Raw genomic sequence first — 24,553 nt, forward strand, 5'->3', positions numbered from 1 at the left:
GCAATGAGGTCTCCCCTGAGCCTCCTCTTCTCCAGTCTGAACATTCCCAGCTCCTTCAGCCTCTCCTCATATGGCCTGTGTTCCAGACCCCTCACCAGCTTTGCTGCCCTCCTTTGAACACGTTCCAGGGCCTCAATATCTTTCTTGCAGTGAGGGGCCCAAAACTGGACACAGCACTCGAGGTGCAGCCTCACCAGTGCTGAATACAAGGGAACAATCACCTCTCTGCTCCTGCTTGCAACGCTGTTTCTGATGCCAGCCAAGATGCCATTGGCCTTCATGGCCACCTGGGCACACTGTCGGCTCATGTTCAGCCGAGCATCAATCAATACCCCAGGTCCATTTCCTCTACTCAGTCCTCCAGCCACACCGCCCCAAGCCTGTAGCGTCGCCTGGGGTTGTTGTGGCCGAAGTGCACGACCCGGCATTTGGCCTTGTTGAAACTCATCCTATTGGCTTCAGCCCAGCTCTCCAGCCTGTCCAGATCCCTCTGTAGGGCCTCGCTACCCCCAGGCAGATCCACACTTCCAGCCAATTTGGTGTCATCTGCGAATTTACTGAGGGTAAATGTAGAGTAAGTTTATAATTTTAATGCTTTATTTCCTTACACAGCTAAACAGAAAAGCTGTTCAAACTGATGTTACAGAGGAATGCAAGACCTATATTTATTTCCAGTCCAAGCCTCATAGAGGCTACTGGATAGAGCTCTGTTCTATCACTGGAGACTAAGAGTTGCCCTAGGGAGCTGAAAATCCATACCTGAATTCACTCTGATTCTGATCTCACCTAGTCGAATCTATAGATGATGTCTGTCCAGTTATGCTGCTGAAAACCAGGTCAGAACAACGTGGGGTGGTCCAGCGTTGGACTCAATCTTTATGGATCCTTTAGAACTTGGGACATCCTGTGATTCTATGATTCTATCACTGCACCATGGCTGGGGAAGGAAGAGAAGGAAGGGAAGGAAGGGAAAGAAGGGAAGGAAGGGAAAGAAGGGAAGGAAGGAAAGGAAGGGAAGGAAGGGAAGGAAGGGAAGGAAGGGAAGGAGGGGAAGGAAAAGTGAGCCACTGTAACACATCCTTGCTCAGACTGCAGCCAGAGCCATCCCAATATTCTGCCCTGCTCAGAAAAGGACAGCATCACAGAAAAGGCCAGTGAGAAAATGAAGCTCTTCACTGAAGGGACACATCAGAGGAAACAACAAACTCAAAGAAGGGAGGTTCCAGATGGATACCTCGGGGTAAGCTTTTCTCTAAGGATGGTAAAGCACTGAAAAGGTTGTGTAGAGATGCTGCAGGATGTTTTTACTTGCAGGTTTTCAAGACACAACCAAACAGAATCCTAAGCAGCGTGAATTCAGTGTGAATTCTGGGCAGAAGGTTTGACTTGAGACCTCCTGAGCTTTTTTTCCATCCCAAATAAACCTCTGTTTCAGAGATATGATAATCATCATGAGAAGAGAAACTTCAACAGATGATTGAGATGTCATCTCTGTCAGCACGCAGTATAAGTGCACACACAACACCAAGTGGCAAAATACAATAATTTGGTGATGAACTCCTGACAGCATTTTCAAGCTCAGCTCTTCTATCAAAAACTGCACATCACATCCAGGGTGTGCAGCCACTGCTCTGTGCTCTCATCAATACTGATAGAAACAAATCAGAATTCCCTAACTGCCAACAAAACATTTTTAAAAGGATTCAGACTGTTTTGCTGAATATGATGACAGCATAAGAAATGCTGGATCAGCGTCCACATTTTTCAAATCTTTGAAAAGGTGGATAATAGCAGGACAAGGGGAAATGGTTTTAAGTTGAACGAGGGAAGGTTTAGATTGGATGGCAGGGAAAAGTTCTTTACTATCAGAGTGGTGAGGTGCTGGAACAGCTGCCCAGAGAGGCTGTGATGCCCCGTCCATCCCTGGAGGTGTTCAAGGCCAGGTTGGATGGGGCCCTGGGCAGCCTGGGCTGCTATGAAATGGGGAGGTTGGTGGCCCTGCGTGTGGCAGGGGGTTGGAGCTTTGTGATCCTTGAGGTCCCTTCCAACCCAAGTCATTCCGTGTGACTGTGTGTATGTGTGATTAACAGGCTCAAGATGTGGGAAGATTCCCATTCATTATATAAATAATTGCACATTTGATTTCTCTTTGAAAACTGGATCATTAGTTTCAAGCAAAAATAATGTTTAACATTTATTTTATTGAAATTTCTTTTCTTGAAATCAAAATAGAAGTTCTACCAATAACATCTGCCCTATAACTACACCTTTCTGAAATAACTGAGGTCAATCACAGATTCAGAATAATGATCAGAGATGGGGCATTTCTAATATCAATATTTAGTGCTGATCAAGGAACAAAAATATTTTTATGTGGATTCTTAGTATAAAAAAAATACAATTGTTTGGCAGTTCAGCTACTTGACATCTAAAAGTCTTCCAAGAACTTGTCCAAAAGCTTCCATGAAAGAATCTTAAGATTCCTTACAAAGGTGTTTTTTTTTTTAATCACCTATAAGAAACTCTCTTCTAATTAAGGAGTGTTAAATTATTTTTGTGATCATTCTTTACAATGCATTTATTTCTTTTCTCCTATAGGTAAATCATAAATCTACCTAATTTGCCACTGAGCTCACAGATTTAAGAAGCGCGTGCTTAGACTAATTCACACCTAATGAATGATGTGAATCCTATTTAGGATTTACATTCACCAGTCTTAAAGTCGATGGGGCTATGAAGGAACTTCTAAGAAAGTCAACCCTCCACACCCGTTTTACAGATGGAGGCCTATGAAAGTTCACAGGATCAGCCCAAACTACTTTACAGCCTTGCTGATGACACACACTAGGAAATTTTTAATGAGCTGATCTGTAAGGAAAACGTCTCTATTAAGATGTGTTGTTCCTCTCTCAGTGGTTAAATGATTGTTTCCAGAAGCAATAATCAGCTGCTGATATGAAAGCACCCAGTTAATTAGCTAAAGATTGTACTGTTCGAAGAAGCTACATTATTCAGTCAACCATGGGAAATAGTTTTATTTTACAATATTATTAAATGCCACATTTGAAATTGTTTAGCTGGTAATGCAATTCTTGAAAATGCCTTTCACTAGAAAAATATCTTTGTTCATTAATAACTGCAAAAGAAAATACGCAAAATCTAGCAGCTACGTTGCGCAACAAGATAGCTCCTTTCTACCACTTTACAACTTTTAATTACTGTAGTAGAGACTAGAATAATACCTGATAAACATTTATATTAAATTATTGGACAGTGAATTGAAAATGAAAATGCAATTAAAGAATTTTCCTTGTTACGTTTCATGCAGAAAGTGGAGTACAAAGCGTTTTTTAGCACACCCTTTTGAAACTACAGCGAATCACCAAAATACTATTTCTGTGCCAAAGAGTAGGACTAAAATTTGGTTTAATTACAGAGAAAGTTCACAACCGCTGAGAAATCCAGATTTCTGTGCCAGAAGGATGGGGAGCTGCTCTGGTGCTTTACCAATAATGTCTAGATCATCAACTAATGGGATAGCAGGGTAACAGCATCTATAAATATGAAGTGTGTGATTTATTTAAGCTAATACACTTTTCCAAAATCTATCTGATGGACACAAACTCCCCCTTCTGAGGGCAACAGAAAGCAAGTAGCACCCAAACAGATGAACTCCCCTTCTACTTAAAACCCATTTAGCAACAAAAACAAGAAATGTCTTTTGGCAACCAACTCTAGTGATGGACCATGACTTTAGGACAGACACCTTTTATCTTAATACGAGGGTGGAACAACCAACTGGAAACTTGTCTGCATATCTTCTACTTCAAAAGTAAAGATGGATGTAGACCACTGTATACTTGGAAGTCATCTTTGTCATTTAAAATACTGGCAGAAGACTCACTATACAGCCTAAACATTGCAAGTTTGGGGTTTTTCTTGCAAAACTGTAAACCTTGATCATGTAGCAATGCTTATGCCTATGCAATAATCTCTAAGGCAAATATACACATGTAGAAGAACAGACATATGCATACACCTATAATCCTATATACATATATGTAGGCATACAAGACAATCAGAATGTTGTCTGGTTGAGCAAATCAAAAAGCAGGTACAGTAGGCAGTGGGAAAGCAGGAAAAATTGCTTCCTGTTCTTTGATTCCATTTGCTGCTTTGAACTTCTTCCACAAAGTTGCAAGCACGCGATGGTCAGAAAAAGCAACACGTGAAAAATGAAATTGAGAGGTAGGCTTCCTAAAGAAGACCTATCCCACAAACAAAACTCATACAAACCTTTCCCTGTCAATGGTAACTTCTGAGAAAAAAGAGGGAACTGCTTGAGAAGACAAACATCCTGTTCTGATTGAGCTACCAAAAAATTTCATCACGTACAAAGTCACCATTCATGTCCAGGTTGGAGAAAAAGACCAAAAGCAGAAAGAAACAGAAAGTGTGAACAAAGGAGTTTGGCTCGCTCATCAGTGGAGCATTAGTCAATACTTTTATATGGAATCAGACCTAAGCCAGCACAGTTCTTTCTGGCTGTCCCGCCACTAAGCACAGCAGAGTCTCATCTCTTGCTGAGATGCTCACAAATTTTCTAAGGAGAAATGAGCAATAATGGACATTTGCAGTCTGCAGCTCACCAGGGGCATGCCCATCCAGTAAGTCAGCTCTGTAAGGGGAGATCTGAGGGTAGAAAAGTCAGTCTCCAATACGACAAACAGATCATTTGTTCTACCACAGCAGCAGCAGGATGGTAAAGAGGAAAGAGCACTAAAGACAGACAGAAGGGGAGAAGGTGCTGTAACGTCCTGTCATGCACTACGGAAGAGGAGGCTGAAAGTTTTAATGAGCAGAATTCTGAGTAGCTCAGCCAGTTCTGAGGTTTAAAAAAGGAACAAAAATAGGAAAAATGAGCATGAAGAGAGGTTACATGAATCCCTTCATCCTTCCACCCTTCTCTTTCAGACCAGACATTCATAGAATCACAGAATCACAGAGTGGCCTGGGTTGCAAAGGCCCACAACGCTCATCCAGTTCCAACCCCCTGCTGTGTGCAGGTCACCAACCAGCAGCCCAGGCTGCCCAGAGCCACATCCAGCCTGGCCTTGAATGCCTGCAGGGATGGGGCATCCACAGCCTCCTCGGGCAACCTGTTCCAGTGCCTCACCACCCTCTGGGGGAAAAATTTCCTCCTCAAATCTAATCTAAACCTCCTCTGTCTCAGTTTGAACCATTCCCCCTTGTACATGAAAAGATAAGGGAAGTGTAAGAGAAGATACTCTTGGAGAAGAAAGGAAACTTTCATGTATTGACTGCCGACTTTGTGCAAGGAAGCAGCGCTTTCAAACACAGCACTTCCAGGCTCCAATAAGAAAGGATCAATAATGACAAAATGACATTTTGATTGCAGTCAGCTGAGAGGAAAAAAGATCTTGACACACTTCATGGAGGCAGGAAAAAGTAAGCACTGGAACAACACCAAGCCATTTAATTTAGAGCTAGATTCCTTCCTTTATGCTATTCCACAAACAGTACAGCCAAGATAAGAGGGAAAGGACTACTTGAGCTGAGAAGGGTGACTTATTTTAAAATGCTGGGAGGATTCCAAGTCTGAAATAGGCTGTCAGCTTGCTGATAAATTATAGAACATGACGGGCAATATTTGGTTGGGGAACTGTTCTCAGAAATACCTCCTCTCCCTCCCTCCTTTCCCCCAATCCTATATCATCATTAGCACATGTATGGAGTATGAAGACTGTAAGAAGCGTCCTTTAGGGCCATCACTTCAGCTATCAGCCAAAAAAGTGTCACTCAAAAGCTACTGAAGGCGCTTTCGCAAACCTCCAAGTGTTTTGGACTGCATTCTGTTCAGTTCTCCAAAAAACAAAGTCAACTGATTGCATGCTTATCACCTCTAGCACATTCATATGAATGCTGAGTAAGCTCTACTCTTGCAAAAGGTAACAGAGATCAAGTGGCAAACTCCTGTTCATCCCATTCAGCAACCTCATCGAAGAGACTGGGCATGAGCACATCACAAACACAAAAGTGTGAAGAAGTCCCTGAATTCCTGTGACACCATCTGAAAATGTTCAGGTATCAAGATACAGCTATTTTCAATATCAAACAGAAGGATCCTGCATTAAAGTGTGCGAGAAGAACATCTTTAGAACAGTGATGCTGTGGTTACTATGGTTATAGTTCATGGATAAATTTTGTTTTCTCAGGATCAAAATGATACGAGAAAGAGGGCAGGCTTACTGAAAAAAAAAAGAACCTAGAGTAAAGACATACTACCAAGATCACCAGTTTAATAATATCCACGCTCAAGGAGAAAGACCATGACGTTCATTCGTGGTTCATAACCATCATGAAGTTGATGGATAAAAAGGACTGTAAGATCATCTTGTCTGATTAATTAGCAGACCATTTGATTCTATTCATTTATTCACTCAATATATTCACTTAATATTAACCTATTAAATACAGTAGTGTAATTTTTCCTGACACTGCAATCCTACGCCTCTACCTTTTCAAGAAGTCTAAAGGTAGAGAGGATGAACGAGTGAGGGGGAAAGCAGAAACAGACCACAAGGTAAATGAATGTTCCAGAAACAGATGGGACTTACATTTCAGTGAATAACTCACGTTGCCTTTGAAGAAACAACTTGGGGAGAATGGTGGGAGATTCCCCAACCTCTCCTCACACTTTCCCAGCCACAGATCGTGCCCTGAGAGCCCCACAGGTCTGTATGCTTCCAGCCCGGTCAAAGGAAAAGCACCAAAGAGAGCCATTAATATTTGTGCTTGATTAGAGGTTTTGATGTTCAAATCAGGAGTAAATGTTAATGACTTAATCAGCAGCGGAAAGAGAGATAATTTGAATTAGTGCTAGTTCTTGACAAGGAAAAAAACTTCATATAGGGAAATTAAATGATTTAAGAAGTCACAGTATTACAATCACAGATCTAAACAGTGTGCAACTGTAAATATGCTGAAGTCAGCTGCACAGGATTTGGATTCAGCCCATACATTCATCATAAGGCTTCTGAACTGGGAAAGGTTAATTATGTCCAATTTAATGCTTTAAGTTGGGGATAATATCTCAGCAGTGTGTGAGATAAAAGTTCTGAAAGACTTTGAGGACCAAAAACAGTAACCAGAAAACTATGCACCTAGGCTGGCACATGTAAACTGAACCAAGCCACTTCCCAATCTAACCGTACTTCACTGTAAAGCAGATATTCAGGTTGGATATTAGGAAACATTTCTCCTCCAAAAGAGCAGTGCTGCAGTGGCACAGCTGCCCAGGGAGGTGGTGGGGTCATCATCCATGGAGGTGTTCCAGAACCGTGGGGATGTGGCACTGAGGGATGTGGGCAGTGGGCATGGTGGGATGGGTCAATGGTTGGATTAGGTGATCTTAGAGGTCTTTTCTAGCTTCAATGATTCTATGACATACGTAATGTTTGAAACACACTACAGCCCAACTCATTTCTAGCATTACAAATCTCAAGGTAACAATTAGAGATGGAGAAGCATGATCACAGCAGGTACCACTTCTGTGCTCTACTGCATGGAAGTGCATTGCAGCTGGGTGAGGGACACAGAGCAGACACTGGGGTCAGCATGACTCCCATTAGTGCTGCTATCTCAGGGCACCCTGCATTACACAGAGCTGATTCTCACAACGTATTCCTGCAAAACAACTAGGCTGAGATTTTGGAAAGATGAGAATGCCCCAACTTGCTGCATTTAGGCACAGGCAGTGCTTGTTCAGCAGAAATGGGCTCATGAACTGAGATTGCACACTACTGCAAATTAATCACACAAGAAGATCTAATTCAACTGTATAATCTACCAGGAAAAGATACACCACATGAGTAACATTTTGCAAAATTAATGTCTGTATTTGCTGACCACACTTCTAACTAGGATCAACTAGAAAAATATTAGAAATCGCTCTGAGAAATCTGAATCATTCATTACCAGGAAAATATGAAAACAATGACCATGATTCTTTCATTAGAAACCCAGCATGTTAGCCACACTGTTAATGCACTTATAATTAAGCTTGCCTGTTGCTCACAGATTTGTTTTGCATGGCCTACAACTGCCAGACTTGCACTGCTTAGAAAACGACCTCAGTGGCTATCTATTCAGCTTTTCTAAATTGCAGATAACTTTAATTCAGACATTTGTGAAAATAATCATCATTTTTTACAATAAGGCAGGTGAGGCACTGGCACAGGTTGCACAGAGTGATGCCCCATCCCTGCAGACAGCCAAGGAGATGGAGCTGTAGGTGTCCCTGCTCAGCGCAAGGAGTGGGATGGATGGCCTTTAAGGGTTGCTTCCTACTCAAGCCATTCTATGATTTCATTCTGCTTTCTCAAGCACATGCAGCTTTGAAGCTGTTCTACCTCACTTTTGTCAGCATAAAGCATGTGCACGTCAACAGCACCTTTGCAAGTAATAGAGTAAAACAATGTGTTTTACCTATGTAATATACAGGTAGGGCACCAACTAAAGCAGAAGGAAGATAACCACGTTCCTGCATTAAGCTCATGAATACTTTTGCCTCGGTAAGGGCTATTTAATTAACAAATACTGTTAGAATTATTCCTATGCTGGCAGTCCTAACAGCGTCCTGTGATATCATTGCAGTTCCTCTGTGTGATCGTTCAAAAGGAAAGGAACAAATGGCAGCACTTCTCGGAGCTCCAAGTGAAGGTTATGGTTTGTTTCATTTGGGTTTTAATTTGTAAAAAGGTTCAATTCTTTGTACACCGTAAATCAAATTAAGGCCTGCCTGGGGACTCATCATCCCAAGCATCTAATGAAGAAAATACATCAGAGCCGATGCAAATTTATTGGATGATTTCTGCACAAAGGAAACAACAAAATAGCCAAGAAGAGCCACATATTAATGAGGAAACAGATGATATTTAATTAAATAAATATTCTCAGCAACACTGCAAGGAATGAAATTGCACGTGTGTTGGACTGCCAAATTTTGAAGCAGGTTACTGAGGTTTAAACTGCATTGCTCATTGTTTTCCTCTTTGCTGATGCAGAGAAAGTATCTGAGAGACAAACAGACACTTCTTAGGAAATGAGGCACCTTTTCAGACAGTAACATCACACATTTTCCTCTGATATTAAGAGTTTCCTCAGGGAAAAAAATGTATTTTTTTTAATTATTTATGATTGGTAGTATTTTCATTCCTTCCATAAAAATAACCGATCAAGTTCATCATTAGAACACCAATGTAATTTTAAATACTGTACCAGAAATAATAGAATTTTAAGAATAACTTATTTGGAACTCAAAGGATTCTTCCTTTTCAATTTAAACGAGATTTTCTTCAGCGTTAGAGGAACAGTTGTTGGCAGCCTTGATCATGGCAGGGGATGGAGCTGGATGATCTTTAAGGTCCCATGCAAACTAAGCCACTCCATGGTTCTACCAGAAGCATAGCAATATAATAATGTACTGATAATGAAGATGGGTTGTGATGTAGACGAGACAGAAAGGTAATTTTCTCATTTGTCACTGAGAAGTTTCAGTCCCAGACCTATGCAAGGGTTCCTTGAATTCTACATACACAACCAAAACTGATAGTCTGTTGGTCCTCCTGTGTATCTGCATTGGTTGTGGACCCTCAGCAGACAAAAGGCTGCAGCAGAAGCTATAAGGCTGTCTGCTGTAACAGAAGTATTCCATCTCGTTATTACATGTAGAGCTCATTTATGCTTTCTGTTTTCTGTTTGTGATCTTTTTTTAACTGTTGTACTATTTTATTAGTGAAACGGAGGAAAAAAAAACACAAAACACTTCAGTCAATGCTGAAAACACTGTTCTCATTGAAGACGATGGGAATTTCGTCCCACACTTCAATTTAATCCAACTTTATTCCAAAACTACAATCCCATGCTAACCCTAACACCTGCCTTAGGCAGAAATCAGTAGCAGCTCCCAATTCCCTTCAGCTGATCTCAGCGCTCAGCAGTCCCTACATACTGCCAGCAAACCTGTTAGGACTTCACATGCAAACTGGGGTAGTGTGAAACCAAAGCAACAATGGCAGTATTTGATTTCTTCCCATTCCTAAAGCCAGAGCTTATGTTTACAGGAGCAAGCAATTTAGTGCCACGGGAAGAAATGAGCCGACAAGGTCCCTATCTGCACTCTGCATGCACGGTGAGGTGCTGCCTGGGCTGCACTCATGCTGATCCTCTGATAGAAGATGTGAGTGAGGTTGCTGGGAGGCTGAGGGGCTCCATCCCAATAGGATGAGTCTTTCACTTCCTCCAGCAGCTCCACTGCACACACAAAGCCATTACACAGAAAGGGGAATAACTGCGGGGCTCCGTTTAAAATGACACTGCACATTCTGCTAATGACAAAACAAGCTGTAGCCATTTTCTTCTCCTTCCATCCCATATCCACTTAACCAAAATAAACCAAAACCTTTTTATGCAGGTGAGCAATTTTTATTTCTTTTAATCATAAATTCAACCCCAAATAAGTGTTCAATAGCAAATACAAACAAAAATATTAAGGATTCAATAGTTAGCATGTAGCTTTGTGGTTCCATTCCACAAGGTCATTCATTACCCACAGCAAAATGGACATCCTTAGGGAGTCCCAGCAGAAAGCAAAACAACCATAGAGCACACTTGCAGGCACGTGCTAAAAGGGTTTCTTTCACTCCATTCAGTTCTGCTACGGCCTCTTCACCATCACTCCAACCACTCTTTTTTTTTTCCCCTAGGATAGTTAGCAAGCTTTGAAGAGCCACGACAGCTTTGTCAGCAAATCAGCAATGTTTTGAACCTTCCCAAAATCTCTGTGATAACCCTGATTGCACTTGGGACTAAAATGTCACATTACTCCTCTATTTCCAACATTCACACTCATTAGCCCTCTCAATAACAAGACACCAAACTGCCATTATGCCTTTAACAAGTTCTTCACAATGATATCTTACTGCAGAAGCAGACTGTGCGTATATGGAAGAGGAGTATTCATCTTGGAATGTTTATCAATAAACTATCTAAGAAAATGCAAATTCCAGTTTTCATTATTATTAATCACTGATATTGGGCACGCTCTTGCTGGGAGCTGAGCAATCTGGCTCCAAGCCAGTAAAGCACTTAAGCATCTTCTTATCTTTATGCACTGAAGGCAGTATTACTATTCACACGCTAAAAGTTAAGCGTGTGTAAGAGAGCAGAATGTTTAGCCTTGCTCTAGATCGGAGCCACCAGAAAAAACACAGTTAATGGAATATGGAAGGTAATTATGGAATATAAGAACAAAATCCAAAGCAGAATTCTTCTCCGGATTGAAATACCGTTCATTTTTAAACAGCTCAGTTCCTCCAAGATGTGCTCCGTTCCATCAGGCTGACAGCACTTGTGCATCCAACAGAGGAGAAAGATTTGAGGATTACAATTCAAATATTATCTTATAATATTTATCCTTACATCTTAGAAAATTATTAATAGCTACGGACTGGGTTCGTGCCTGATGCAGCTCCAGCTGGAGCCTGGAGTTGCAGCACAAATGAAATTAGCCCCACGTGTGCATGAGTGTGTGCTTTTTCAGTAATGTTGCTAGACTTCAGGATGTTGGGCTTTTGTAAACCTCCATTAAAAAGCTTTTATGAACTACTGTTGCAGTTTCCATAGAAACAGCGGATCATAATTTCTGTGAGAATATGGAACCTTTTTCAACACATTTGATAGTAATTTTCTCGAAATGACCTCCAGGTAATTAATGTGATAGTTTGACCCATGCTTTAACATTATTTTCTAAGAAACAAGCTGTATTGCTCCTTTAAAAATTGGAATGCATTGTTCGTACAAAGGAAAAAAAAAAAAGGAAAAAGACCTTGAAAGTTTGGGATCTGCTCAAGCAGGTATTGTATACGTAGCCAGTTCACATTTCTACTTCTTTTTACACTTTTCTCTGACCTTGTCAAAGATTACACGCACCTGTACGATCTGTGCATCTTTGCAAGATTAGCAGTTAGAAAGCTGCAAAGTGAAACCAAACAAAAGCAGAGGAGTGCAACTGTCTAGATGTGGATGTGGCTCTGGGCAGCCTGGTCTGCTGGTTGGTGACCCTGCACATAGCAGGGAGTTGAAACTAGATGATCTTTGAGGTCCTTCCCAACCCAAGCCATTCTATGATCCCATGATAGATCCCACTGAGAACCTCTGTTCTCAAAGCTTATAAACACACTGTGGCATGTGCACACAATGCAAATCACTTCAGAAGAAACTAGAGATGGTGCTCCCATCAACACAGCCTTCATGGAACCTCCTCACCGCAGCACCAAGAGGAGAACAAGCCTTGCAGGTAGAACTTCAAGTTATTTTCCCAAGATGAAAAAAGGTTGAAATCAAGCAAGATTTTACTTTAACCCCACGTAATTAATTGAGATGACTAATTTCTATTTACATCAAGAACTGATTCGAATCTGATAGTGGTGGGTGATATTAGACATTCACCATTCTAGAAAAGAAAAAAAAGCTCTTAAACTTTGTAATTTAACTTCTGAAATCTACTGTTAAAAACCTCCTTTGGACATGCTTAGGCTAAATCTTTCTTTATCTTGAGCCACTTGCTCTACCTATAGGAGTGATTTGTTCTTCCTTCTCTTTCAGAGAATTATTAATATTGGAAAACATCTCTCAGATCCCCAAGCCCAACCCCAGCACACCCCGCCATACCCACTGACCACATCCCTCAGTGCACATCTCCACATTCCTTGAACACCTCCAGCGATGATGAACTCACCACCTCCCTGGGCAGCTGTGTCACTGCATCACCACTCCTTTGGAGTAGAAACATTTCCTAATACCCAACCTGAACCACCCCGGTGCAATTTGAGGCCATCACCTCTTGTCCTGTCACTGCCTTGGGAGCAGAGGCCGACTCCCAACTCACCACAACCTCCTTTCAGAGCAGTGTAGGGAGCGATGAGGTCTCCCTTGAGCCTCCTCTGGTCCAGACTGACCAATCTCAGTGCCCTCAGTTGCTCCCCGTAACACTCATGCTCCAGACCCTTCACAGCTTCGCTGCCCTTCCTTGGACACACTCCAGTACCTCCATGTCTTTGTTTTTAACTTTACAAGTTTTTGTCCCTGGCCATCTGAACTCTTATCATCTCACAGTGCCCTCCCTGCCTGCTCACCCCTCTGTTTTCCTGATGCTTTTCTTTGTTTCTTTCCATAAGCAAATCCCATGGATCATCAGTTGGTTTGGTTGGTTTCTGAGATCCATTTCCTAGAGATGAATGACCTTTTACAGAGTTTTATACAGAATGTCACCTGTGTCCCAAATGGAAAAATGTCAAAAATTAAATGAAAGGATGCTGCTTTCTTTACGAAAAAAAAAACTTGGAAGTCATCACTAAATGAAGTTATTTGTACATGCCATGAAAACCACCAAGCTGATAAAGAATATCACAGTAAAATATACCAACCAGAGTGTCTCCTGAAGCAACCACGACTATCTTGTGTACTTATTTAGACATACATGCTGAAGTACAAAGCAGGCATCGGCAGGTTTGAGGCCATTAAAATGTGCAGAGCAGTGATCGGATCCAAGTCCAATCCTCAAATTGTTCAGTTCACACAGAAGCTTATTTTCTGTTGGGTTCTGTTACTATTGGAAACATGGCTGATCTTGTGGATGGCATTTAAAATACACTCATCCTTTTCTGACATGGATTGCTGCCTAGTACAGGAGGAATTATCTTTATATGCTTAAGAGGAATAGAAACTGTTGTTGCTCATTGCTTGTAAGAGATGGCATTTTCTCACACTAATTTTCTTGACCCTCTCTTTGCATAATTTGTCTTTGCTGAGAAGATTTTTTCTTTTTAAATGACTGCATTTAAAGTGAATAAAAATACGTTATGATGTGGTAGCTACTTACGCTCACCCTTAGGGGAGATGAGAAAGAATGGTTCGTGTTCTCAAATACTCCAGTGTTTTTCCATGGTTCTCAGGGTCTGGTCAAAGTTTTTAAGTGTTCTGCTGCGTCCTTCAGCCTACCGTCTGTAAACCAAAGGTATTACCTCAAAGTATCAATATAATCCTAAGGAAACCAGTCAACAGAAGTGAACAACTCCAGACCTGCCTCTCTCACACAGAGGGATATAAAGATGGATTTCTATAGACAAGAGACAGACTGCCTTTTCTTCCTACACAATTTGATCTTATAACACATTATTAACCTCACTGGGCTTTGTGGGACTAAGATTTTTACTTCTTCAAATAAAAACTTACCGCTGTCTTCAATCTCTTCTCAAACTAACAGAATATCCACTTTTTGAATTAATTTCTTTTTGCTTTGACTACTCTCCAATAGTTTGAATGGAACTTGACATACCAGGAACTTTACATACCAGAAATGTCATCATCTCATGTTTGACACTCCAGTATTTATCGGTAAGGATATGGTGTAGGCAGGCTGTTGTCCTTCCACCCATGCAAGGGCTGCTGCCCAAGCACTGCCTCCTTCCTGTAACAGTTCCAGCTACAAAATGGGTTCTAACTCAACTTTTTTTTTCTTTTTCAGGAAGGTGTCTCTGTCAGTGCCTTCCTGTAGGAGAAGCAAAATGAGCTCGATCCTCAGTGTCCTCTCAGTGCCACAAAGCGAGCATCTGAGCTTGCACTGTCTGCAGAATCAAGGGCAGAGGGGAGGCGTTCATGCAAAGAACATTCAGCTGCTGGAACAGATATTCCTCTGTCTCAAGTCTCTATTTTTTAACCTTGCTCAGTTGCCCATGTTCTATAGAGAGCTAAACCATCTCCTCTTACCTATCTTTAATGTACAAAAAGCAAAACTGCATTTATCCTAGACTTTCTTCACTAACAGCAGTTGTTCCAGCCCTGGGTATGCCTTGCTCAGTGATGGGCTCTTGTGAAAGAAACACAGAACTCAATCTTAATACTTAATAGATTCTATTCTGCAAAATTCTACGTATCTGTAGATTACACAAAGAGTCAACCTAGTTAATTTGTGCTATCTTTAAAATAATGTCCAAAATAGAACAAAGTACTCCAACCAGGCAAGTAGGGCAGAACAGTGACCTTATTTTATGTGTTTTGCATTTCTAACAGGATCACGTTGCTTACTCTCCTGTATCATTTTGCCACAGAACTTCCAACACTTCGTATATCTTCTACATATTTCTCATGGCTCACATCTACTTCATATCTACTTTATATTATGTATATACACACACTCCCTAGTGATTAAGGCAATCTCTTAGAAAAGGGATGACAAATTAAAATCCAGTTAGCCAAAGGAGGGAGCTGAAAGCTGGATTTCTCATAAATGGTGAGAGCATTCAAGTTCCCAAACTCCTGGCTTAACTTCAGCTCCTTCTTGCCTTGTATCTTGCTAGAGGTGCCCCAAATGGAAACACTTCTTTTGAAATCAAAGGATCTCCTTTCCTTAATCTACTTTCTTTTCAACAGGAAAATATTAAGTTATGCCATCAACATTTTTTTCAAATCAAATATGTAGATGAGCCAGAAAAATTAATGAGTTGCACCATCCTATTCCCACGTCTTTGTGTCCCAGCCCACAGCCAGCACAAGCTGGGAAGACCGCCACCTGCCCCAGGATGCACAACCTTCAGCACATGTGCACACTATTGGCCCTCCCTGCATCTCACATGGACCAGATCACCAGTGACCGTAATGAGTGTGGAGGAACCTACTGCAATTAAAGACATCTGAATTTCTGTATTGACTCCAAACTTGATCCAACCCCTGATGCACCTATTTCTTTGTCAGCTGCTCGTCAGATTTTTGGCAATTTTTACCCAATCTATTCCTAGTCTATTTCTATACCTGTCAAATTGATATTGAGTCATTACAATTCATATTTACACTAATCACAGCAAAGAGAGATTTTTTAAGTTATGCGTCCCATTTCCATTTAATTTTGAGCACTACATACCTTTCCTCCTTTTGTCTATTTGTACACATTCTGCTTGCCTTAAAAATAAAGGGAATACAATGACAGACACATTGATACAAATTCTAATTAGCAGCAAATCATTTTCCACAGAGAAAACGCTGATTTTTTTAGTGCTCTCCAAGTAATAATTCAACACACAAACCTTACTCTGTGAGAGAAAAGATCCTCCAAACAACCATATTTATCCTCGTGTCAGTCATTTACAACTCACCACCTCATCCTCTCCAGTGCTAATCTCTTGTAAGACATTACAATATTCAAGCACAGGTTGCAAAAGGAGATGATAAAAAGAGATTGATGTGGCAATATCAGCATGAGATCTCTCTGGAAATGGGACAAACTAAGCCAGGCATTCTACGCATATATGAAGAGATGAATTCTCTTTGTGTAGCCAGAATGTGTTGAGAAATAGCAGAAAAATTGCTATTACTTCTTGATAGTACATTTCAGAGATCATTTGAAATGATCAAGATGAATACGATTACTTCATGCGGGTGTTTTTTTCCCCACTCTTGAATATGATGTAACGTATCAACACATTAATTGAAATTTTGGTCACAATTAGCATGTATTAAGTTCCTGATTAGTTGTACGCATTTAAAGCACTTTAATTGGTTTGTTTCCATTGATATAATGTAATGTGTTTTAAACTATGTAATTTAGAGGTGTGTATTTAGTTATCATTGATTAGCTAATCAATAGTATTGTCACAAGTGTATGAATGCTGGGTTAATTATGTCTGAAACTCACATTTCTTGGGAAATAAGTGACATAACAATTTTCCCCCTGGCTGTGCTAGCACATTATCTGCTTCTTTCATTAAGTCATGCAGATACTAGCATGACTTTGCATTCTCTCCCTTTTTTTTTTTGTAAAGCACTTGAAATGCCTAAAAGATTTATTCCCATCACCAGCTGCTCCTACACTTTCAACTCTTTTGACTTCATAAAAAGTACTCATACCAGATAGTCACATCATGGTGCAACGGCAGTTAAAAATTCAGACACCAGAAACAGAGAATCAAGAAATTTAAGATTATTTTTAGTATTGCACTGTAAAATCTTTATTCAAACTGGGCAGTATTCAATACCCACCAGCATCAAAACCACAACTCCCATCAGCTTCAGCACAGCTGACGTGGCTACACTGCCATTACACCTTGTTTCATGTAGTTGATTGAACTAACCTATGAAATTATAGTTCTGCAAGAAATGTGGTTTAGGCCTAAAAAGTATTTTAATTGATGTTTAGAATTTAGCAACATTGGCAAGTTTTTTGAGATTCTTCATTCATTTCATTGGGATTTTCTATGCATCAAAAGCATATTTAAAATATTATTTATACCTACTCTTTATTTTTATCTGCTTTTTTGACTGAGTTCATCTTGCCATTTAAAATACAGAATGATTTCGCTCTGTGAATTTGTCCTTTGTCATTTGGAATTCTTGCTTTTTTTTTTTTTTGGTCTGAATTCAATGGAACAGACATTTAGTTTGTTTAACAGCGACTTCACCTCTGTGTCATTTCAATATGTTCTTAAACACACTTTCAAAAGTGCCATTCAATTAACTACAAGAGAGAGTTTTCTTATTAAACCAATACAGTGATAACACAATGTGTTTTTTGAAGTTGTACCACAATATTGCCAATGGGCACAAAGAAAGATACTGTCATTTACTCAGGGAGCTCTTTGTTTAAACATCTTACACCCCTGCTCTTCCCTTATTCTTCACGTCTGCCTCTACTCCTGAAGCAACTGAAATCACTTAACACATGGAAATCAGTCACATCTATTTTGGCTAGAGCTGTCATTCAAGTTGTCCTTCCAGCTGTATATGGAACTGTTCAAAAAAAGTCCAACCTACTGAGCAAGTCCAAGGCTTAAATTAATCCCAACCATCTGAAGCAGAGCAAAGACAGACGCTACGTAAATGCTAACTAAAATGGTCAATATTCAACCCCTTTCCAAAGAAAAACGTGTTTACTTGGGGTATTAAGAGGTCTTCAGAACATCAGGCCTCATAACCACCTTTTCAATGAATAAACAAATTATTTTGCTTCATTTTAGGGATATTTGAATTAGTTGTGATTACACTGCAGCTGACGCGGTTATATTAAGTTGTAACAAAGAATCCAGAATTTCAAGTTAGAAAGGTAAAAACGGTTTTGTTTCAGTACCAGTTTTCTGTGGGGTGCACATCATCCCATAAATGCATGGTGCTGTGACACAAAGCGTTTCTCACTACTTGATGCAGATGCCTTATGCCTCTTTTTACTACCTTGTTGTTCAGAACCAACATGGCCAACTCACTTCTCATGCCTCATCATGGACCCTCCACATGCCCTTCCTGCTGCTCTCAGCTGTTCCAGTCAACCCCAATGAGTCTTGACCCTTCTCCCAGACTCTAGGTGGACTGTCTCAAGAATCAGTCAAAATGATTTGCATTTAGTTCCATCCCAGTGAAACAGAGGTAGTTAAAACAACACAGCTGTGGCTACTAAAGCTTCTTACATTGGAGCCACAGATGATGGAAATGCTGAAAGGTTGAGACGTTCGCAGAATACACCAGATATCCAAACTAAGCAAGCAGTGTGTGCACATCATCAGAAACTGTAAACAACAGAGCCACAACAAGGGCACTTGTCCTAGACATTATGGGATAATAAGCATACATCATCAGAGGAGCCCAAACTGGCAACATGTTATGAATTATGCAAAAACTAATACAAAACTAGTATATCTTCAACCACAAAATAAAAGTACATTGAGAGAACTGGATGCTGCATAAAGACAGATTAAATACACACCAATTTTCGTTTGAGATGTCTTTAATAAGTTCACAAAGAATGACACCTAACCTGAACGCTTTGTTTGGCAACACAGCAGCCCTGCCTCACCGCCCCGCTAATAACAAATCTCAGCACAACATATTTATTTCATAGTTTGTTTTTAACCACTGATGACTGAAAGAGGCTACAGAAGGGCTGTGCAGAATTACATCACTGCTCCTTGCGGGTGAGATCCCTTCCCCCTCTGTGTCACTTGATTCTTGACTGAGCTAAACCACAGAAAAATTAGACTTCATTTCAGTATGCTAATAGCAATCTATCCAAAACAATGTAATCAAGGCCTCATGTGCTCCTATAATTTCATTCTTGACATAAGTCTGACAGCTATTTATTGTTAGAAGGAACGGTGGGGAGGGGAAGAGAAAAATTTCTATAATTTCCCCTCCCCCAGCAAACACAACAGCTTTGCAGTTTAAAGCAGTATCTTTGTGAAACGCACAAAATGGTAATAATCACGGGGTTTACATATGTCTTGTCTTAAGCAATCAAGGCAGAGAGTTAACGGAGAGGCACATTCAGATGTGCCAATTCCCAAACTGGCCACCTCTGATGAGCCAGCTGTGAGCTTCAATTGTCACATTATAATTTAGACGAGGAAGGGGGGGTGGAGAGAAAGGCATCCAGCTCCACACTGGATGAACATAATTATTCACAGCAGGATGCTGCAGAATTAATTTAGCCAATCAGAATTATAGTGGGGGCTGGGTATCGGCAGCAGCAAATGTAGAAAAGAATAAGGGAGGAGAGAAAAAAATCAGGAAAGGGATTCAGGAAAACATGGCCAGCACCCTGCTAATATTTTGATTCCGCATCCCTCGGCGTACTTGGAACATGACGAAGTGGAAACAAAGCTGTGACATAGGTGTTCCTGCTTCAGCCTGGCTGACTCAACATTAGAGAAGCTGTGAACTTGGTGCATTAGGAAAGATGTTAACAACCTGAGGTAGTTGGGGAAATATCCTACAACGTGTACCTGATTGCATCATACTGAGTAATCCTCCCCAGTGAACATAAATCTGGGAACGGCGCTAGCAAAACGCTGCACCCTTCTGGTTTAGCACTTCAGAAATTCTGCCAAAACTCCACTCATTTCATAGAGGAATCACAGACAGACTTCCCAGCCCAGCCTGAACTCATCAGGACTGATCCACATAATTTCATCATGCGATTGATCACAAATTTTGTGTTGACAACTTTTCATCGCGCAATTAAAGGAGTCGAACGGGGCACGGAAGAACTGGAGCTCAGCCAGTAGAGGTCAGCAGTTTGGGGCTCAGAGATGAGCATTTTGTTTAATGACTGCATTACAATGATCACTGGAAACAGCTGAAAATATTGGCACCTATTTGGCCACTGGAATATTTCAGCATAAAACACTCATTGAATGGGGCAGTTCACTACTCTGTTTTTTTTCGTGTTTCCTGTGAATTCTGGGTGGCAGCATCAGTTTCCAAGTTACCAAATGGCTTCTTTTTAGAACTTAAACCTTTTTTTTGATAGCAAAGAAAAGAGCAATGTATTTCAAAATAGCATGCAAGAACTTTTATCATAGAATGGCCCGGGTTGAAAAGGACCACAATGCTCATCCAGTTTCAATGCACTACCATATGCAGGGTCACCAACCAGCAGACCAGGCTGCCCAGAGCCACATCCAGCCTGGCCTTGAATGCCTCCAGGGATAGGGCATCCACAATATCTTGTTTACCTTAAGCTGTTAGCATCCAGAAAAATACCCAAACCAAGTTCACTGGGTCACCAAGAGAGCAAATTTGGAATTCCTCATTCATTTTCTATTCACCTCTCAAAGAACAGACCAGTATCAGCACCACAGCTGCCATGCTCTTTGACCTTAGTTTCCTCCATCAGCAGGAGCAACGGCCAATAGGATCTATGCAGCATTAGCCTTTTTGACCTTATTCCAGCCAACATCCTCTCTGCATGGGCAGCAGTAAAAGTAAATGAAGGCTGAAAAGACGCAGAATATTTACACTGTCAGGTATTCGAACTCTGAGTGTTGAATTCCACATAAAACCCAATCCCTCTCTTTTTATAAAGAGTTCTTAAGTAACGCTGACCATGAGCTTTAATTCTACCTTAAGAGCCTCAAAGAAAGAATATGTGGAAAGTACATCTCCAGATCACTCGGTTCATTTCCAATTAAATGAAAAATGAAATGATTACACTGTAAGGCAGAAGCTTTTTCCCTTCTTCCTGGAACTGCACAAACATGACAAATGGAACTGAGGCAGAATCCTTGAGTTCCTGTAAAAGTTAACTTGGGCTTCTGCTCCCCGATTCTGGTAACGCTGAGAAGAACGACAGGAAGGTTGGTCACATTTTATTTCAGGCAATAATGTTTGATGAACACCATTGTCAATGAGAACCATGATTTAATCTCCAAGGATATAAGGCCTTGTGGTAAAAATGGTATAACTACAGATCCTGATTAACAATCACCGCAACAGTAAAATGGGTTCCCATAGCAACGAGGCTGAAATTATACAACAAATGGCAATGCCATATCAGATAAATCACCCCATGAAATGTCCCTGTTCAGAAACCACTTGGCTCTCTGTTACCTTCACGTTTAAAGACTTGCAAATGTTACTTGCGATCTCCCAAATCTCACTTCTCGTCCTCTGAATTCCATCATCTTTTTTTTTCCTCCTCCTAACCCACGTCAAAGAAGAATAAAAAAAAATAAGAATACAATACAGTATTTAACATCTGAGAGCCCATTCCACGTTCTGATAGAGATGCATACAGATGTATTTTATAAATTTTCTTTTCACTTACTCTACAATCATTTTATATTATTTCCATAACCTCAGTTTCCAAAAGCAAGTATTAGTTTTTTTGGCATTCATAAAACATATGTATGACTCCCACTGCCTTCTTTGTGCGCACTGCTTATGGAGACAAACGCTGACCAAGAAGGATGAGCACTATACAACTAGACCACAGCATCTAGATATGGAATTAGAACTTATAAATTAATCATATACAAAATTTATGAAAATCGCTTTCGAACTGCATTAAAAATTGGCACTTGTACTTTTAAAATTTATGTCAGCAACTACAGAACCCACATCAACTCAGTTTGACTTTGTGAAGTTGCATGATCAGAGAGTCAGTCAGAGAGTGGAGAGCAATTGATCCAGATGGAGATCAGTTACACGAGGTAGCCCTCGGGGGTCAGTCCTGAGAGCAGCGCTCTTTAATTTCTTCACCAATGACACTGACAGTGGGGTCAAGTGGAATCTCAGTGAGTTTGTGGATAACACCAAGCTGTGGGGTGCAGTTGACACACCTGGGGGATGGGATGGCACCCAGAGGGACACAGACCTCCTGAGCAGGGGGCCCAGGAGAACGCCTAGAGGCTCAACAACACCAAGTGTTGATCTGCCTCTGAACCACAAGTCTGACATGAAGGAAGTTCTTGGGATGTTTATATTATTGCACTTCAAACAACCAAAGAGTTAAATTACTGTCTCCTCAAAGGGAGAGCTCGAGGAATGAACCCCTAGAACATGCATCAGCAATCAGAAGCAGCTCCTGGGCTCTGCTGAAATCCAAGAACCTTCCAGAGGTACAAAGAGATCCTGAGCTGACCCATGGGGGAATGGCAAGAGTCAGACAGGCTTTTCAGAAGACAAGTATGCTGAGAAGGCAGGAAAAATAGCAGTCTTACAATTCTAACTACAGTCTAGCACAAGTCAGTAACCCTTAATGGCAACTAAACTTTCATCTTCTTAAGACAGAAGAACTTAAAATTGTATTTTGTCCAGGTAGTAGGATTATAGCTGAACAGGTACGAATAAAACACAAAGCTCTGGAAGGAGATATTTATTATACCCTGTTCTCAAAAGCAGCATCTGATGATCTGAGCTTGCAATGATCTGAATGTTTCTGTGCAGGATTGCTATTAATATATAACACGTGCCATCAAGAACCTGAAATATTCAGGTAATCTGTTCAGCTTATTTTAGGAACTGGAATGTTTTGCTAAGAACTCGATCAATAGATGTCAGCTCACAAACTAAAACATAGCAGAAAAAAGTCTTTTTTCCTGCCCCATCACTGCAGTGAACAGTGCCAACCCAGGCGGTAGTTCAGATAAACCAGTAAAGAAGTTACCAAAGCAATTTACATAGGTTAAAGAAGTAACCTGTGAAAAACAAAATACAAGAAGTACTGTATTTCAATGGTTGTGTGAAAGTTATCTGAGACCCGAATTTCAGTTCTGCCTCTTTGTTCCCAGCTTTGTTCTGGGATTTACAGCGGGTCCACCTGCCACCAGCACTGCACGCTAAGCCATGTTCCTTAGTGCCACATCTCCATGGTCCTGAACACCTCCATGGATGAAGAGCCCACCATCCCTGGGCAGCTGTGCCAGCACCTGACCATTCTTTTGGAGAAATTTTTCCTGGTATCCAACCTGAACCTCCCCTGGTTGCATTTGTTCTGCTCCAAATGGCTGTATATCTCCTTCAACAACATTTCTTCCTTTGGTTTGGAGTCAGACAGTTGTTGCACAGCGATACAGAGAGGCGAATGAGAGATTGCTCCTTTTTAATTTCTGCCATGAAAAAGAAAACCCTGCAAATAGCATTTTAATGTTTTACTCCAACGTAAATCTAATTAAGGTTAGTCAGAAGATGATATTAAAATGTTGAAAATTGAAAATAAAAAGATGCAGAAGGCAAGGAAGTGAAGCAATCTCTATCACAAACATTTTCCCTACATCATTACCATGAATATATTTCCAAGTTATTCATCCATTTCTATAAAAATAATCTCAGTGCATATTCATTGCTCCTCCTGTCTGGGACAGAACTTAAAATATGTGTGCTCAGAGGCCCCCATGACGACTTTACAGGCTCTCTTTTTGTGAAATTTATAAAAGTAGTAAATCATTTGTTCATCCATTTACCTATAGCAATTAACTCAATTTCAGTTCTCAAACTCATCTTTTTTTTTTCAAACCTCTCAACTCATTTAAAATGTCAATCACCATGCTAAAAGGAATCTAAAATATATTAGTCCAACCCTGCTCACATTAGAATTAAAATGAAAATTTGACTGGGCTTGCTTGAAGTGAGATTTAATTTCAAAACAACTTCCAGAAAAATAAACATTTATCACAGAACGATTGAGACCTCTATGATCACCCAGACCAACCACCCATCTACTACCAACACTGCCCATTAAACCACAATCCTCAGTACTGCATCTCTGTGGTTCTCAAACACCTCCAAGCTTTTTTTAATGTATTTAAAATGTAATTTTCTCACACTATTTACATTAACCAAACAGAACATGCCAGTGAAACAAGATTAAGACACCTCGCATTTCTCCATGAGATACAGCATTTGTCCATAAATACTCTGGGTCTTATTAACAGATGATGCGTTCAGTATCCCAGAGACACATTATGGAAGCATCTGCAATAGAAAAGAATATTTATTTAAGAAATGAAACCTCAAATATCAGCATTTTTAGCAGAAGGAATAAGATGATCTTCATTCTACTGATATTAAATCTTGAAACATGGCACTGTATCTTGTCAGCTTACTTAACCTCAGTGATAAGGTTGAAAGCTGTCAAAAATTCACAGCTGATAGAGTCAAATCAGTTCATTTGTCCCGGAATTTACACTCAGAACATTTTCTTACTCCATAA

At 40.5% G+C, this 24,553-nt stretch overlaps 1 protein-coding gene across 4 annotated transcripts in view; it reads right to left on the bottom strand.

Annotated features, from left to right (window-relative positions):
• MSRA (methionine sulfoxide reductase A) overlaps window positions 1-24,553 on the bottom strand; it is a 262,146-nt gene that overhangs the window by 188,741 nt on the left and 48,852 nt on the right. For 2 of the 4 annotated variants that reach the window (XM_042832590.1, XM_042832592.1), the window contains exon 2: window positions 24,217-24,315. The exons of the other annotated variants lie outside the window; for them this stretch is intronic. In XM_042832590.1, the coding sequence (XP_042688524.1) occupies window positions 24,217-24,243 (27 nt within the window). In that variant the 5' untranslated portion in view covers window positions 24,244-24,315. The remainder of the gene's footprint in view (window positions 1-24,216; window positions 24,316-24,553) is intronic. 4 annotated transcript variants of the gene reach the window in all.

This window comes from Centrocercus urophasianus, unplaced genomic scaffold (assembly GCF_019232065.1).
Source record: "Centrocercus urophasianus isolate 14NV4802_14NV808 unplaced genomic scaffold, USGS_Curo_1.0 seq_39, whole genome shotgun sequence".
NCBI classification, from domain to species: domain Eukaryota; kingdom Metazoa; phylum Chordata; class Aves; order Galliformes; family Phasianidae; genus Centrocercus; species Centrocercus urophasianus.